We start from the raw sequence: 19,915 nt of genomic DNA on the forward strand, positions 1-19,915 counted from the left end.
TCTAGCACTTGATTCGATCACAAGGATCAACATGCCTCAACGGCAACTTTTTATGAGATGCATTTTTAACGATTTTGTACCCCTGGCCAACCCTTCAGATGGTCCGGAAAACTAGGTCATAATAGTTTTCGAAAGATAATAGGCCACCTGAAGTGTGATAATAGACGTGATATCCATAATATTTAGGATAATCAAATTCATCTGACTTTGTTCTCTTGTTAAGCTATAACACAGGAAAAACTGAAAATCAAGCCGAAAAAATTATCTTATGATTCGAGTAATGGATTTAAAAAGTTTATTTCTCTGAATTTCCACCGTTTTTGAGTTCTAGGCTTTTGCAACAGAACTTCTTCATGTAGAAATATCCAACAATGTATTCCGGCATTCGCGACTCAACGTATCCATTAGCGTTTTCATGCGTTTTTCGAAATATCTGTACAGCTTATCGCCAAGTTACAGTTTCATTAATATATGAGTTTCATTGTTCGTTCGCGCATTAATAACGCTAATGAATGTGTATGAAGTTTGTCTCCGGATAGTTCGAATTTCATAGTGACCTCTGGCCAAGGATTTTAAATTGTTTGGAAAGTTTGAGTTGGTAAAATTTTTTATTATTGCATAAGTGGATGTTAAATTCCACCCTGTGGAACTGTGAAAACAGTTTCTATATGATGAATATGATTCTATAGGTTATCAATTTTTCGAATATAATCGATTTTCTGGATATTGTAAAATTTTCTTTGATATATGTTTCAAAAAATATGTTAAATTTTCAAATAAAATACCAGAATATATCAAATTAGTTCCTTGGTTTCCTATTTACTGCTGTTTACTAAGTAAATGATACCAATTTTCAAGAAATTGATGTGTCTTGACGCCGGGGCCTCAATCTGCCTACTCCCCAGATATATACTGACTGTTTTTCAGCTGATAGTAGAAAAGGTGGGGTAAATTAGACCAGAAGTTGCCTGATTTCGAACTAAAATTGTTGGATTTCATTTGTATCATCTAATTTCTTCTATTCGAATTACATGAACATAAGGCGAAGGAACTTTTTGTGTTGTTTCATGTTTGCTATATAATTAAGTATGAACCAATTTTCAATGCAAAATTTCGTTAATTGGGTTTCATCATCAACTTTGTTTCAGTAAAAATGTCTATTTTTTCATCAATTTCACTAGCCACTATCAAGACAATTCAGTAATTATTCACAACATATGTATTTTCCAATGTTTCTCTTCGGAGAAAAACATTATCAGAGTCAGGTCATACAATTCCCTTCAGATATGTCTTTGAAAAGTAGAAACCAATATCATTCGTACCAAGAACTCGAAGAAAATACGTGAACTTGGAATATCTTAGAAAAATTTAATTTTGTTTCGAAAACTAATTTTCATGGAGCATGCATGTTAATTTTTAATGTTTTTCAGCAAATAAGTTTGAAGTTTTCATAGTTGACAATGAAATAAAATCGCCATATTTGTTGTGTATGTAAATTTATGGTATAAATATAGTCTATACGAAGTTAATTCCAATGGCATAAAAACTAAAAAGTTACTGAACGTCGGCAGTTTCTTAGTATGGCATAGCCGGCGTGGTATGATTATTATAGTTTACAGGTGGCCGAAATTGGGGTGATAATTGGTTCTTGTGTAACGTTCTCATTATTTTACAATATTTAGGGTTTTCACATCTACACTTACAAAATACACGGCTTATTTCTTTATGAAATCTTAAAAAAAGAGGTCATCTACTTTTAAGATTACTAATATTACTAGTTAACATTTTATTATATTGGTATGCTCTCAAACTAACCATTATTGCTTCTAAAAACAAATTATATTTGATATAATGGGTTATTTCATACGTTATTCTAGGAAAGTCATATTAAACAAAAAAGTTTTTTCAGATTGAATTTACATTTTAACACATGTACTCATTCAATGTTTCATATTGACTATGGTAGATTATTATCAACCACCATAAGAAGAAACACACAAAGATTTTCATTGTTCTTCCAATCAGATAACATCTCTCTAATTTAATCAGCATTTCAAGTATCGCCATCTCCGAGATATCAACAGGGAGAAAAGCTAAAAAACTGTGTTTTGGGTGGTTGTGATTCTCACAAAATAAATCTCGGTAACTTTCTAATCTCCAGAACTAGACTATCGCAAAATCGATTACCAATCACCTAAGTACATAAGCGAATCCATCGATAGCTGGGAAAATATATATTGAAAAAAATAATCGCCCCGATACAGATCAGCGTTGTTTCAAATCTGACGTATTCGGCAGAAGCTTCGAACAATATGTCGGCACAGATTAAGAAGTGACGTTTATCGAACACAGTGGCGGGGTACAGGCAGCACCACAATGGTGGGCACGGCCACCATGTGCTCTACCATCATGGGCCTGTTCTCGGCTACCAGGGCAGGCATGCGCAGAACACTCATCATCACATCGCCACTATGCCGACCCATTCTGCGATTCCTCTGAATGCAAGTAAGTAGATTATTGTTCAAAACTGATTGATTATGTTTCATGAAGAAAGTTTGGACTATTGTTTACGAAGGTGTTAATATATTTGTAATCTATGGAAGAATAAATGAATGGAATCTTATGATTATATAATAGAACTAAATATTCGGATTAGCTGTCAAACAATCATAATAAATCATTTATAAGAATCCTAATTTGTCAAGAAAACAAATTATTATGGCCTGAATTTCAAACCAACTTACTACGACGTTTTGACTGTCAGTAATAACAATCATCTTCAGGTGATAACTGCAATGGTCTATTTCTGATACGTGAGACTATTTGTAGGTCTCTTGGACGCTTTCTCCTCTCGGTTCCCTGTTCAGTGCAACGTGGACTGTTTTTCCGAGTTCCCGAGTAATTAAATATTTTATATATCACGTATTTCCACACTTGCCTAGCTGAATACGTTCTTGGTAAAATGATTGCTTCTGTGGACTTACTCTCAAAACAATTTTCTTCCTGTGCATGATTTGAGCTCAGGGCGACACTTGATGTTATGTTAATGAGTCCAAACATGCTCCACTCTTACCAAATTGCTGGTGTTCCCGAATTTCAAACCAAGTTCTAATGCTTTACTTAGACACAATTCTTCTTACCCTCTTCCCACATAAGGAGGAGATAGAACCGGTTGGGTTTATTTTGCAGGTCTTTTATTGTCTTCTATTCAAAGCGTGTTCCACCAGTTTTTCAGAGTGAATATTCTGCTGAAGATCTTTTCAGACTTTTCTTCATGTTATAGAGTCTTGAATGCACGATCTAATGGGGTCTTAACGATTCCTCTCTTGGTACAATGGTAGAGTCATAATCCAAATACTGTCTCGTATCAGTTGTTAAGGTGCTCTTAAGGTGCCGCAAAAATGGTCCCATACTATGAATTTCGTGAGGGCTTCTTCAACAGCTAGTATTTACTGGTGCAATTGACGATCCCTTTGGCAGTCCCTCGACTTGGGTGAAGAATTCGCCCCTCTATTCGATATAACAGTTCCGAACACGGCATCATGTGATTCCATTAGTACTCCATTGGCTAACCTTCTTCTATCGTCCAAATTTTCGTCTTGAACTAGATCACTTGGTATGATTCGAAGTGATGTCTCTATAGGAATGGAATTGTGTTCGCTGTTTAGTTGAGTTGCAATCTCAATCTAGGTATTTCAACTTTCTATGTGTATTGAAGCAATTAATATTTAGGAAAGAAAGCCAAAAACTTTATTAAATTAGTCATTCCTGAAAATGTGACCTTTTCAATTATAGGAATAAATATGTCAACAAAACTCAAAATAATTAGAAATTCAACAAAGATGACGTTGTTCAGAATATATCACCAATATTTTATTGTTATTCAACTATATGCAATACAGAAACGTCATAATGAAATCTAATGAGTTTGTGTATTCGTATCAATTCATTTGATAACCAACTGAAAATATAATTATCAATACTCTATGTTATTGTGCACGTAGTATCTAACATTAATTTATATCAATTTCATATAACAATTACTAAGATGATCTCATAATGTTTGATGATGTTTTCAAAACAAAAACTCCATCATTTGTCGAACTCAGATTGACATTAATAACAATACAATAACGAATCCAACGGAATGAGTGAATCATGTGGAAATGATTCTCTCCGACCAGTCTACAAACATTCGTTATTGTGTTTGAATTTCTATTCTCAACAGCATATCTTCTTGGATGACAAATGCCAAAGTACTTTTCATTTTAAATATTAGCAGTTGATACTTCTCCACCTTGTCGAAAGTCAGCTTTTCAGTGCTCTCATCTAATGTTAAATGTCAATTTTGGTTATATTGGATAATCAATTATAATAGAAATGGAATTCAAAAATACTGAAAACAATATAATGTATAGTATCAATATATTTTCGAAAACAAAGTACAAACTTCATGAAAATTATTTTCTGTTACAATAAATCACTCATATGAAACTTCTTTTTCTGCAATGTATTCTTCACAAACTCAAATCATATGTCTGATGAAAGATATTCATAATATTATTCTATTTTTATGGGAGCATTTGAAACTGAAGACAGGAATGTACTATTGGGAAAGCCCAAACAGTATGATGATGATGGTGGTGTATCACTTGTCATTAGTTTCGTAATTGTTTGAGAAACAATAAACAAAGTTCGAATGTTTTCGACCCCTTCGTGTTTTTATAATATATTGGTTATAATGATTAAATGATTACAATGTTTAACTGTTTGACCTAATTTTAAACATTATGAAAACGAAAACCATGATTTCAAAAATTACAACATCGAATTTGAGATATAATTAGAACAATCGACAGTATTTTAGTGGTGTAGTGGTTTCATATTGATGCTGAAAAAATTGAGGAAAGATGTCAACTTCAATTTTGAGCCACACAACAACCTTCATGTCGAATATTTGTGACATTACCACGATTAATAATGTCATAAAAAGGTTGACTTCCCTTTTATGTATTATTCAGTTCCAAACTAGATGCTCAACAAACATCCACCCGTCAATAAAATTCACCACTGAAAGGGAGGTAAATAATTCAATAAATTACTTTGACTTAACCATTACGGAAATTAACAATAAACATATATTTGCAATTTTCCCCAAACCATCTTAAACGGACATTCTCATACATAATTCCTCCACACACCTTTACCAGCATAAAGTTTGACTATTGAATATTCCATTGTTTGAGATGAATTTCCAGAGAGTTTGTTAAAAAAATCGCGGTAAACAACGGTTATGAGGTAGATATTATAGACTCCATTCTTTCAAACAAAAAATAAAAGTAAGCCATGGACCAGGCCTACCCAAATTCAAAATGCTATAACGTCAGTTATAGGGGACCTTGTCATATTTGGGTCAACAACCTAAAATATTGCCCGTTTTTTTAAAGAAAGAATTCGTAAACGAAGCTTACAGAACGAATAAAAGTCTAAGTAAATTTATTAAAAACAATAAAGACAAAACTTCGGTGACGGATATATCAGGAGTATATCAGCTGACTTGTGGCTCTTGCCCAAAACTGTATATTGGCTAAACAGGGAGAATATTTTCCCGAAGTATCAAAGAGCATAGACGCAGTTTTGTGAATAGAAAGACCAATTCGACATTTGCAAACCACCTTTGAGCAGAAGGACATGAATACAGTAATGAATACGACGTGTTACATTCAGAAGAGAAGAGTTTGAAACTCAATCTTCTAGAATGTTTAAAAATCAATACATTCAGGAATTTCGTTAATTTACTGAATGATTGATTAGAATCGAATAACTCCCCATTATTTAATATTTTTTCGTCGTAAATTTCAAGAAGTTATTAACACTTTCAATGTGTCAGTTCCATGATTGCATGATTTGGAACTTGTGTCTTTCATAATCTGATTTAATGTCATCGTAGAAAGAGACACATATATAGATACCAACATAATTACAAAGTACTTTCACGAGGCAATTAAAAATCATTGCCTTGATGGCTATAAAATGGCTCTCAGCCATTATTTATTTTTCGACAAGGTATAATAAAATTTATACGTTTTCTAGACATTCCAGATCTCACGTGCATCTGTGAAAATAAACTCTGGAAATAATTTAATTATACCTGTAAACAAAATCCTAGAGATTATTTTTAGTTGATGATCGTGTAATTGAATGCGAATTGTAACGGTCGGTTATCTGAAGATCTGTAGATGAATATCTTTTTGGGTGGCACGAGGTTCATTTAGTTCAATCGTTTACCTTAAAAATCCTCCCACCAAATGTGAATTCATATTCTATTCTAAATGGTTCGAAAGTTTCGTTATTGTTCGTATGAACTATAAATAACCATTGAAATCATCACACTTCTTGGTGTTTTCATTTCATACCTTTTATTTATTTGAGCAACTAACAGTTTCACTAAAAACTTGATGAATGTGAAATCCCCATAAGAAATCTGCAGTTATCACTTGCGATTGTGAACTAAAACAAGGCAAATCCTGGTTTCAAAATAATGGCAACTGTCTATGGGAAAAAATTTGAACAACTTTTGACTAGTCATAATAGGCATTTTCATTGCTACATTAAAATCGCTTCAGTTCAAAGGGGTAATAATAACTCACAGTAAATTTACTAAGAATACAACTATAATCTATCAAAGTCAGGTCAAATTACGACACGCTGAACGCCGCCTTCCTAGAATCCTGTCAAAATTGGTTATACTGTGTATACCTTGTCCAGCACAGTAGGTGCATGTATTTTGTATGTTGAATACCTATGCCAAAGCGTCGTTCAAGTATTGGCTTATTTTGAATAATTTCGACTGTTTTGTCGAAGAAAAAACAATAGTGTAGAACTGGCATATAATGAATCAAAAACAAGCACTGTTGCCAAATATCAACTGCAACACTCTTCATAGTAGTAAGTTAGTGCAATGTCATTGGCGGGTATGTGAAGCTACTATTAGGTTAGGTTAGGTTAGGGCTACTATAAGATGATGGAAAATATCCGATTCAACTGCAGAGAAGAAAATAAAAGGAAGACAGTTTGCAAAAAAACATGCTGCTGTGAGATAAAAAATATACTCTCAGAAGAAAACTTTTCCTTTCGTATATATAGGTTACCTAGATATTTTTCAAAAGACCGACTTAAAAATTGGTAAGGTTACGTTAGGTCCGAAGTGAGTGGGTCTATTCGACCCTACGCCGCAACCCGCAAGGGTTTATTGTGGCTCACACCTATTCACACTCTACCAAATGAATCCAACTTCTTAATAATGAAGCCAATTAGTTTGTATGGTGAGTAGTCTTTCAGGTCAGATGGTAGGAGTACGGCTCAGCCGTACTCCTACCATCCCTACTGTAGTCCAACAATTGTTTGTTATCAAGCTTCGAAGGGAATATTATGGAGTGATGAAAGCCATCTCCATAACAACTGTATAATAAACAAACATAATTGTCACTATTGGCCTGACGTGAACCCTCATTGGGTGCAAGAAAAGAGATTTCAGTCTGTGTGAGGAGTTAATGTTTGGTGCGGAATCATTGATGGTTATTTGATAGGACCTCATTTTTTTGAAGGAATTCTCAATGTGGAGAGGTACTTCGTTTTTCTACAACATGTGTTGCTGAATCTCTTGGAGAATTTACCAATACAAACTCGACTGAATATGTGGTTTCAACATGATAGAGCACCTCCACATAATAATAGAATAGTTACCCAATATTTGGATGATAATTTTGATGAGAAATGGATTGGAAATAAGGGTCCAATACCATGGCCAGCTCGAAGTCTGGCCATGTTTGTGCTTTCATAACGCGAGAGACGTTTTTACCTGTCACGAATCGGAAATTACTAAAAAGATGCAATTGTGTATTCTACGTGAAGGGAGGCAGTTCAAACACTCACCAAAATGATTCTTGTTATCACTAATTGATTTAGTTATCATCATGTTAGTTGAGTTATGTTCAAAGTAACATATTTTTCAGTAATTTGAAACATTTATTTTAATTTGTACAGAAACACGCACCTAGATAAAATTGAACAGACAATGAAATCATAACTGATGGATTCATTTAATTAAACTCGTATTACTGCATTCATTTTGACTTACTCATGGCCCTCTTTATAATATGCAATAAAATTGCCTTTTTTCATCAGTATTCAAGGAAAACTACAAGTGTGCTATATGGCTGAATTTAGAATTCACTGCAGAATCCAAAAACGAATCGGAAAATCTACCATTTAAAAAAATTGGCGTCGGTGTCGCGATGCCCTAATGGATGACGTCTATTGCTGGATCTTTTTGCCCGAGTTTTATATGGGACACCCTGTATATTATTCATGGATATGGAAAACTGATGAATCTTATAATCTAATCTTTGCGGCTCATAGCTTTCCACTGTATAAGGAAATATCAAGTTATTGCGTGAGGATAACTTTCAAACAGAATACTTTGAGCTTTCCTAGATCTCTCAACTACAACTTCGAAAAAGACTCGAACATGCCTTCAAAATCACTTCGCCCTGCACGACCATTAGCTGGTTCATTAAGCCCGCTGAATTAGATTATTTATAGCGTCCATAGTTGAGGTCACCACTGGTTAGCCTCTTCTGTCAACTATGCACCGCCCTCGAGTATTACTTCCCGATATCGATCGGAATTCGCTTGAATTATACCACAGTCACTATCACTAAAAGTTAATGGTCCTTTGTGGCTGGATGCAATGATGTTATGAGGGTCTCTTCGCCTATCCCGATATTAATTGGATGTATCGTCCACGGGGACGGTTATTAGTTGCCGGCGTTCGTAAAGAGGTAAACGTGCGACTCTGGATATTACCGGAGTGATAACTTGATCATATCTGGAAATGATAGTTCAACCGTAACCAAAACAGAACTGCATTTACTATAAGAGGAAGAATTACTTTGAAACGACGGTCCTTGATTAACGTTCGATAACGTTTACTCGTGTATTATCTCCCAACTTCCCAACTGAAATCGGCAATTTCTTGTTGCCTCCATTACTTTCAAAAGGAAATTTGATTCAATTATTCATTCAAATATGTGGCATAAACTATATTCTAGAGGAGCAAACTCAAAATTTATTATTGTGATCAACAATCTCTGTAACATACAACGATAACAATGAGGTCTAATAGATAGTAGTATAGGATATTTGATATATCTTCGGAAGTTCTATGAAACACTTGATGAGTTGCTGCACAATATAAATTGTCAGTATGCAAACATATTGATCATTTTCATTATGGAGGTTTTTAAAATGTCAGTTTTCATTGTCAACGAATAGGTTTGTCACTCTGTTAACATGTATTATTTATTGATATTTTCAGTGGCCTCGTGTATATTTACTCAACAATTCAAATTTCTTGTTGTGAGATGAATATTTTGAACACAATAAAGAATAATAATAACATTTTCCCTGATGAATGATTCAGAAGATACTTTTCTATGCTGCCATTCAAAGGCAGCCACATTTCATTACAGTAGGAGTTTCCACTTGGATATATCATCTTTGTAACGCGAGTCGTAATCGACACGTTTTACCTAGGATTTTCCAACATAGGACGAACGTGTTCAAAATATTGCATCTAGGAGCCGGTCCAATACCACTGATGAAATCTTTAGCAGATCCAAACAACTCGATATGGTTTCGGGAGGTGGTTACAACACTTTTGGGCTTCGGTATCATCAAGATACGCGATACTCTAGAGGCGACCAATAATATCGTTTCATTTTCAGGGACTTTGCAGCTGTATAGTATAGTAACAGTACAACTTTTTCATATTGGCGTTATGGCAGGGTACACATGAATCTGCATGCATGTTATGGAATCTACCCCCATAATCTCAAAGTCAAATTCCATTTTCATTGTTAAACTCCATGTTCAAGACCATATTGAATGCACATAAATCAAATGCGTCAATCAAGGTCAAACCCTCAAGGTTACGTACCTGGGCAGGCTCAAATCTCAAGGTCATATGGCTTTGCATATAGCTCAAGGACTTGCGATGTCAGTCAAGCTCAGAAGTGGTGGGGGACGGATGTTATTCATACCTATGCAGCGAGTACATTTTCAAGGTCATCTTGATAATATCATTCAAATGCTAATAATTATGTCATAGTGGTGGGGGTAGGTCGAGAACTGGCTGTAATCTTCTGCTAGTCCGAATGGGCGGTCTATCTTCTCTAGTCAACATTTCAGGAAGTCTATTTCAAATCAATACAATCTTCTGATCTCAAAAAGTTGGGTAATAAAATAGGTTGAGTTGAAGGTAAACGAAACTGCTGAAAGGTTGAAAGGAAACCAGATACGAAGTAAAATTTAAAGTAAATGATAATGTATTTCATATTGGGTGCACGGGATAGTAGAAGAAAAAAATGACGCGTTACCTAGTTTTCTTCTAGTGTGGGCCTTTGAGAAAGAGATTCTTGTTTAAACGACTGAAATTATACACACTCCCTAGATTGAAACTCACAGAATATCAATGATAAACGGAGATTTTATCAGCTGTCCGTTGACGAGCCAAACTTTACAATCTAATGAAAAATTGTTTTTGGTAGAACTCCAAAATATTACGTCCATTATTCAACACCAGACGTCGCTATCTTGACATGTCATAGATGCCATACTATATTAAAACGCTTAAGAAAGCTATTGTATAGCTAAACACTTGTATTACTTGAATAAATCATTATTCAAATTAACCTTTTTATTTTTTGTTTATTTTTACTATATCATAATTCCAAAATAGTAAGCACTAAATTTTCAGAAATGATACTAAACAGATGAGGAAAAATGATGATAACTTTATATAGAATAACTACCTTGACAACAATGTTTTCATTTCAGTGTAAAAATATTTCTGAAAATTTAGTGTCTACCACCATGGAATGGTACCATAATGTATTACATTTGCTATCGCTACCGTGTTTCATACAGCTATAGAAAGCGCGAATAGTCTTAGAAGCTTTCGCTTTCTGCCAGAATGATTCAATGTCGTCTCCAGGACATTCATCCATTTTTAGGTGCTTCAGCCTGCGATTCGTTGAATCTTTTTATGCCGATTCATATATTCTTGGAATAGGATGGAAGAACGCATTCTATTGGGCCCAGTTCTAGTGGCCGTTATTGTCTTGATAAACTCTTTCCCACCCTGTTTCAAATTCACCTTACTATGTAATGTAATGCAATTAAATTATCAGAAGATTTAAAAAATTAATCATTTCAACAAACAACTACTATACAACAGGTGCACATTGTAAACTTCTTGGTATTACAATCGATGACTCTCTTAATTAGTACATGCATACAGAAAATTTAAATAAAGGTCTATCCAGTTTCTTGTTCCTTCTAAGAAAGCTACCATGTATTGTCAATCCAGAAATTTTGAGAAATACATATTTTGGTTTATTTCATTCCCGAATTAGTTATGGCACAATATTATGGGGTAATTCCTGCCATGCCGCAAAAATTTTCAGGTATAAAAAGGCCATAGCCTGATAACCGGAATAGGTCCTAGAGAGCACTACCGTGACATATTTATCAAACTGAGAATAATGACGCTTCCATATATTTACATTTTCCAAACTGTCCGTGAAATACACGAAAACAAAAGAAACTATTCTTACACCTCTGATACTAGATCTGCTAACCAAATAGCGTTGCCGAGATTTCGTTTAACAAAATCCAAAACGAACTCCATAAGTTTGAAACTCTACAACAAGTTGACTTCAGAGATGCGAACACTGAAAAATTCTGAATTCAAAAGGGCTATTACAAATGTACTTTTAGATTACTGTTTTTATAGTATTAATGAATTTTTAAATAGTTAATAATCTATTGATTAATATATTGAACAATAATCCCTCACTGATATATTCATATTTGTGAAGTATGTTACTTTACAACATATTTTTAATATGTACGTTATATTATATTGTGCTGTCCTTCTAAAACTAAATGTAACAAAAAGTTTTTTATTGATTTATATACACCACGTCTCTCTATGACCATTTGTGATATATGACATGCTGTAAACTTATTGTAAAACAGTCAAATAAATCTATCTATCTAACAATGACAATATACAATCATCTCGCCAGATGATAGGTATCAGGTGCATAAGTCATTACCCCAAGAAATTGATAGTAAATTTCAGAAAATGTAGTATTACGCATGAAATACAATACATGAATAAATGAGGCTCGAGAAAAGACATTGGAAAAGAAAATGTTGAACAATACGAGGATCTTGAGTTACAATTGATGGTAATGAAAAATGTGATTATCAGAGCTTCATGAACAATGTTCGAATGAAATATGGAGAAGCTCGTCTTCAAATTTATCTAATAATATAAAAAATCATATCAGGAAACCATGAAGACGAAAATTTAGAGTGGTAAGAACATCTACGAAAAAATAATGGAGCGTACAACGAAATAAAGAACAAGAAAATATATTGCCACCATCTCCTATAGAAATGGAAATAGAGGATTACACGAGATTGGAACGATTAGAAAAAATGGCATCTGCTATGCAAGAAGTAACAAAAATAAAATCTGAATCTGAATATTTGGTTATATAAATATGGTGCATTATCTTGATACTGTTGGTTGGATATATAAACTTTACACCCACCCTAGAGCTAAACATTTATCGAAAAACAATCAACTCGGTTTCTGTTATTAACAAACTCATAGAATTTAATTGGGAAATCGATGACAAGTATTGTTCAATTAAATTCCATATCCAGTTATCAGCAATTCAATCGAAAAATAATTCAAATTTTATTATCCAAACAAAACATTTCTCTGTCTGGAATTACATATTAAATTTTAATTAATTCTGTGTCCGCCCTACAAAGAGATATTAATTTGGAAATTGGATGTTCCAATTCGATTTTCCGGTTGTTTGCTTACGTTAAATTTTCAGTTATTGGTTCATGATCAAGCATCGAATCAATTGAAAGTCAACTAAGTTAGGGTTACTATTTGACACCGCTAATTATGTTGGTTTCAGTCGGTTGTAGTTTCAGTTGTTGAGAAATGTAACCTGTGACAATAACGAGGCTGGTGCACAAAAAATTATTGTGATTTCAACAGACTAACGCACACTTCTTGTGAATTGTTCTTCGAGTACAGTTGAATCCAAACATTGCATTTATGATCCAGCCAAGTACTAATTGTGAGATCACAACCGCTAAGCTTTAGAGACCCAGTTATTTAGTAATATGATGAACAAGTTAACGAATTGTCGATTATAGTCAATCATATACTTATGTGTCAATTCTATTTTATATGCAACATAGAAGAATGAATATTATAAATGTTATTACATTGAGATATCACAACAGAGATACACCGTATAGTCTGCTATAGTTCAATTAAATTGAAATTTCGAATTTCAATATAGTCAAAACCTTTTATTTCACAAATTTTTATACTCGTGTATGATTCGACATTGTTTTTTGGTGAAATAATATTGAAGATCTGAAAAAATCATAGGTATCGTGAATTAATTGAATTTTTATTGATTCGTGTGGAGGCTTTCGATACGATTCTTGGGCGATACTTAATGAAAATCTATAACGTATTCATGTAACACTTTATTATTAGATTTTTAATTATTCAATCAATCAATTTATTTGCTTATTATCAATACAACAGATTTAGCATCGCCAAACTATATAAATATAGTACAAAACATATACATTAAAAGGCAAAGCATTAAAACTTGCAGTTAAAAACTCACTTAAGTATAAGGGCAAAGATCAAACAGCAGCCCTTTTATACTTTTTTTGAATTTAATCATATGTAATTTCCTCATATATGGTGGTGGATAGTCGAAGAGCCTTATCGCTATATTTAAAAATCTTTTATGACTAATTGCCAGTCGATGTTGTGGCATAAGAAGATTGTGGCCATTTCTGGTAAAATATTCATGGTTGCGGTTAACTTGAGGGATGTTATTTTGTGCCTTGATATATACAAAACATTGAAATATGTATAGAGCCGTAATGGTCAATATATTAAATTTTTTAAATAGAGGTCTACAACTGTCAGTTCGTTTTGCCCTTCCCAGGATTCTAAAAGCCGTTTTTGTAAAATGAATATCCTTCCCAAACAGTTGAAAGTCCCCAAAAAACTAATCGGTTTGACAGCTTAGACTGAAATAACCCCATGTAACTGAACAGGTCGAAACTGCAACACGTCTTAAGAGTTTGTACATCTCAAGTCAAAGAATTTCGGGATTGGGAGTTGTCTTCCGAACTATTGTAATGACCAACAGTTTTTTTTTATAGGAACTGAATAGAATAATAGACTCGAGGGTTTTTTTTCTCTCTATGAAGTTTCTAATGACAATGGTGAAACTACTGTCATCTATAACGGCTTTACATGAAGAAAGAAAGGGAGAGGAGTATTTTCGCTCCTTTGAAGAAAGATATTTCCTTTTCTAACAATCATTTCAGAACTTGTGGATCCAAGACAATTGGTAGCTTTTCATTTGTAGAGACTTCGACCAGTTCCACCGTGCTATCAACTCTGCAATGGAAAAAATATGAATATTTTGTATTAAAATGCTAGGACTATATTTCCACACATTTCTCACAAATTCAATTGAACTTTGAAGTTTCGAATACAAATTTTAATTATATTCAATTGCAGATTTCCAAGAAGTGCCTTTTCGGTTTTTAGCGAAGTCGAACCAAAATAATCAGCAAAAATATTGGTATTTATCCATATCTTCAATTGTTCTGTCTGGTGACATCATAAAATGTCAACGTTTTTGTTAGAAATCAAAATCAGAAGTATGCAGTATGTAATATTATCATTACATTCACTTTACAACGAATTTCAGTATTGAATGTTTTGGCCAGTAATTCGAATTAGGTACAACTTCGTTTTTATCTATTCAAAATAAATAATATTTTCATTCACGAAGTTGAATGCCGGTTTCCTTTCATTATTCTTACTGATTACTATAATAATTTTTCAATGCGAAATTTAGTCCAATTCATCATTCGTGCTGGTATATCTATGTTTGTTGAAAATGGTTTAAATTTGTACTAGTTTTTTGGTGCAAAATTAATATTTCACTCAGTATGTATGTTCATACTAACTATCAGTATGACTTAATGACAAGAAATGATTGACTGAATTAATTGATGCTAAACAATTGAGTGATACAAATCTGTGAGTAGAACTAGTACTCTTTATGAGGATAGAACCGTTAAAAATTTGATGTTTTTCTTTTATCACATAGGTGTGGCTATGATATACTGCCTCTTTACTGTAATACTGTTATACTGTAACTAAATGTCTAGAAAACACATGTGCAACTCTAGAAATCCTCAATAGGTGTCCCTGACTCGTTTGGTTACATTTCGTGGAAAAACATACAAATGCAGACCCATGTAAATATTTTCGTATATTACTTTTGTTCATTTGTTGTTGAAACAATAACTTTTTTATTATTATAACTCAGGATGTTAAACCTCTGAAGAAGCAATACGCATCAACGAAACGTCAGGAGCAAATTCCAAAAATCGACTGTCTTCAAACCCGAAAAATAGTGACACTGGAAACTATTTGTTTATCGCCATCAATTGTTTAAAAAAATGACGATACTGTTGAACAATAAAGCCTTCTATTCATTATGAATGAAGTTGTTGATGAATTAGCGATGAGAAATGTGTTACAACTGATAAATGAATTTTTGCTGACCCTCGTCTTAGCTCTTTTATGCCCTCTTTCTCCGCATAATGTGATGTAAAAAGATTAATAGTAAGATTTCGTGCTGTTGGGACTGCTAGCTTGACACGTATTATTAAATGTAAAAAAGCTGTATGTCAAAGAGTGAATATAGTGGTGAAATGTGGATATCCGTTAATTTGAACAACACCCCGAATTACAAATGTTATAGAGTTGAAAGATTCATTCGATGTTTTTTGCATTGAAGTGAGAGAAATTAGTCAAATCAGTGAGGATTCGTTTGAATTTTGTGAGATACTTTGAAATTCGAATTGCTGCGGTTGGCTAGTTAGATTTGTAAAATATGAAATGAAAATAAAAATGATAATATTGTTACGTTTTTCCCCGTGGGTTATCCAATAATTGACTAAACTGAATAATCAAACTTTACTTTATTTCACTTCGAATAAAACAGTCACTTCAACTAAAACTGTCACTTCAACTAAAACTTCAACTATAATTTGAATATCTATTGCCTTACTAGATTACTTCGCTTACCGCACTGTAGCTTCCACTTGATCTTGTCGATATGCTCGAAGCTAGCGTTTTTATATCGTATTCGAATGCAGTAGAAAATTCTCCGGAATTCCATCGAAATCGGTAGCAATATTCTCGCTACTTCTAGAGCGGAGCGGCACGGAACATCGTACATTCGCGCGCTCTTAGCTACGTTATGATTGGTTTATGGCTATCAGTGGCGTCCGGCGTTATTTTCTTAAGGGCATGATTTACAACAATATGTTCAATAATCACAAATGAATACAATACAAAACGATTGGAATTCAGTCCAATGATAAATAAACATGGAAAACTACTAGGAAATTAATCCTCGTGTTTATATATTCTTCATATTATTTGTATTTGCATACATCGACATAGTGTTTTGGTTAGGGTATCAAATATAAAATAAATTAGGCTAGGCCTAAAATATTAGGCTTGTTGGTTTAATTTATGCTGTCAGACTACCACATATTCTACTTGTAGATATTCAATTTTGAAAAGCAGTCAGGTGAATTTCGAACAGCCAATTTCAATTTTTTTCTTGAGCATTCTTTAGGAGTTGATTATTTTGCATTTCATCGCTGGGTCACTGAAAATTTTTGGAACCAGAAATGTACTACGTGCGCTTTATTTTAATTTTACACTGCTTCTTAATGGGAAAAATACCGTTCAAGCGAAGCAATGGTTTGAAAATTGTTATAAGGACTTCGCTCCAACAGAAATAACAATTGAACGTTGGTTTGCTAACTTCAAACGTGGTCGTAGAGACCTTGATGATGCATAACGCAGTGGACGTCCAAATGAGGCATTAACACCAGAAAACATAAAAAAATCCACAAAATCGTTTTGGATTATCAAAAAGTTGTGTAGGTTACATATATATTCGTAAGTCAGAAATTATTGGCAATTAGACATGTTTTGAGTGGAGTGAGCCACCCATCTTCAGTATCTCCCAGTAAGATTTTTTTAAATTTGTCCATATAAGTAATTCATATTTTCAGGAAGTCTTTGTTCTTAATATGCTCAGCGTTTAAAAATTTACTTAATACGAAAGCCATTCAAAAGCTGTCGAAACGATACAATAAAACCTAAACACGGGAACCATTTTCGAAGCAATCAGCTATTTGAAACGCCTTTCAGTTTGACTTGTAGATAGTGCACGAGTGGAATTTCTGATTCAAAGTTCAAAGTCAATGGGAAAGTTATATCAGTGTTCACATTATACAATATGAAAAAAAATCACGATTTTCAAGGCATTAAAAATTTGAAACAACTCCTATTATTTGTAGTACATATAATAAAAACAACGAATTCGTGAATCACTTGAATTCAACATCAACTTTTCAGTGTTATTCACTTTTTTTGTCACGGACTACTTCCCACCGCTTGTTTACATATTTCTTTTGATATCACAATTGTCGTGACACCGTAATTATGCGAGACCTTCTGAATTCAAATTGTATTTTTGCATTTTCTTTTATTTCACGTGATGAATCACGCACGCACGCGGCTCGACAAAATTATTTTCGTGACGCCACCCGCAGGTTATTTGGGGAAAAGTTGGATCAAACAATTACAGACGGGAAAGTGCCACAGGAAAATTCGTGTTAATTAGAACCAGTTTTTCTTTCATCAGTTCGACATACGGGTGGGTGAAACGTTTGAAACGATTAAGTGATGTTTATCATGGTTGCTTTTGAAGAATGAGATTTTTTATATATGTGTCACCTATAACGATACGAATTAATGCTGGGACTGGTTATTATTTTTGGTAGATCAATTTCTGGAATTTGGGTTAATCAAATGTGTACAATTAACCCAGTTGAACTAGTGTTTTTTTTCCTCAATTTGATGTTCAAATTGGTCAAACGTTTGGAACGAGTTAATGATGTTTATCTGGTTGCTTTCATGATGCACAAGAATCGGATTTTTTTATATGCAACCCTGTTGAACCAGCTGTTGAACCATCTGTTGAACCATCTGTTGAACTCTTTTGTTGAACCAGTTGTTGTACTCAATTGAACCAGTATTTTCTTCATCAGTTTGACATACGGGTCGGTGAAATTATGGAACGAGTAAATGATGTTTGTCTTGGTTACTTTCATAGTGCTCGAAACTTAGATTGTTTTTCCATATGTGCTATTGATAATGGCATGGAATGAGGCTGTAATGGGTTATCATTTTTAGTAGAGGAATTTTCTGAATTTTTAGAATTTGTATACAAAGAATCGACCCTGTGTAGAAAATGGACTTTCAGACCTATTCAATTTTCAAAAAACAATTCAGGTTGTAATGTGGAAATTCAAAAAACATGTTAATTTTATTCTCAAGGGAGAAAGTTTCAGGGATAATTTTCAGCTCTTGTTCAACTCACTGAAAGAAGTAGATGTTACTTATAGCATACTAGTTGTTGCCCGAGGCTTCGCTCGCGTAGAATTTGGTAGTTGTAGTACTAATTAGTACTATGTTGCTGTATCGCTACTGTTCCAATATTTTGACAGAATCAGAATCAACGAACTTAGGCGTGTGCAGCATTATAGAACAGTGCTTTCAAAAAATTGTTCTACACCGCCATCTAGTGGCGAGTTACAGAAAAATTGATAGCCTAAAAACATTTTCTATGAAAAATTACTCATACATGCCAAGTTTCATCACGATGGGTTGAACGATGTAGAAGTTTATCACTTACCAACCAACCAATCAACCAACCAACAAACATCCATTTTTATATATGAGATTAAATGGAAAGAGAAGTTAAAGGACAGTTTATATTTTTCTACAACTGCTCCAGAGCGATTGTGAACACATGTGAAACAGATTAATATGAAAATAAAGTTGATGAAAAGAAACATACAAAAAAGATGTTTTTCTTCTGAGAAAATATATCTCCTTTTAATTCGCTTAATCAAGTCTCATGTGATACTCAACACATTAAAAAAAAATGTATGAGCTACCAAGAATACTTGAACAATGAATCAAAAATCATAAATATTAAAAGCCAGGAAATCGTCAAAATTAACTCAAAATAATGAAAACATGGACTCAAATGGAAAACTTTATTTTGTGTGTTTGAGTTGATTGAATTTGAAATAACGAATTTCAATAGAAATTCAGTTCAAAATCATTCTAGCTTCAACCAGATAAATTCTCTCGAGAAGAATATCTGGTCGAGGCGGGAATTTAGATCTAGATGATATAATATATATATATATATATATATATATATATATATATATATATATATATATATATATATATATATATATATATATATATATATATATATATATATATATCGCTGAAGATTGAATCAATTGGGATAAACGCAGTTCTCCAGATGGAAGAATTCTTAAACAGTTCAGTTCGAGGTGTACTGAGTTGAACCTCAAAACTAGGAGCAGCCACAGTCCGTCGCTTATATCTAATATGTACTACTCTTGGTGTAATGAAATGTGCCAAGTCATTTGATCATGTACTGTTTCAAACATGATCATCGTCATATAGCTCTTGATGGACCTGCATGTTCTTCAGTGTTTTCCTTACAGTTTTTAGTGACATTTCCGTCTATTCTGCTACTGTATGTAATAAACTTTTGGGTTTCACAACAAATCTTAC

General features: G+C 33.4%; 1 protein-coding gene across 11 annotated transcripts in view; it reads left to right on the top strand.

Annotated features, from left to right (window-relative positions):
• Camta (Calmodulin-binding transcription activator) overlaps positions 1-19,915 on the top strand; it is a 995,933-nt gene that overhangs the window by 499,631 nt on the left and 476,387 nt on the right. The window contains exon 2 of one of the 11 annotated variants that reach the window (XM_074173290.1): positions 2,162-2,505. The exons of the other annotated variants lie outside the window; for them this stretch is intronic. Coding sequence (XP_074029391.1) covers positions 2,472-2,505 — 34 coding nt within the window. The 5' untranslated portion in view covers positions 2,162-2,471. The remainder of the gene's footprint in view (positions 1-2,161; positions 2,506-19,915) is intronic. 11 annotated transcript variants of the gene reach the window in all.

The sequence above is a fragment of the Leptinotarsa decemlineata genome, unplaced genomic scaffold, assembly GCF_025532065.1.
Source record: "Leptinotarsa decemlineata unplaced genomic scaffold, Ldec_3_MD MMD2_tig00000218_RagTag_RagTag, whole genome shotgun sequence".
Taxonomy (NCBI): domain Eukaryota; kingdom Metazoa; phylum Arthropoda; class Insecta; order Coleoptera; family Chrysomelidae; genus Leptinotarsa; species Leptinotarsa decemlineata.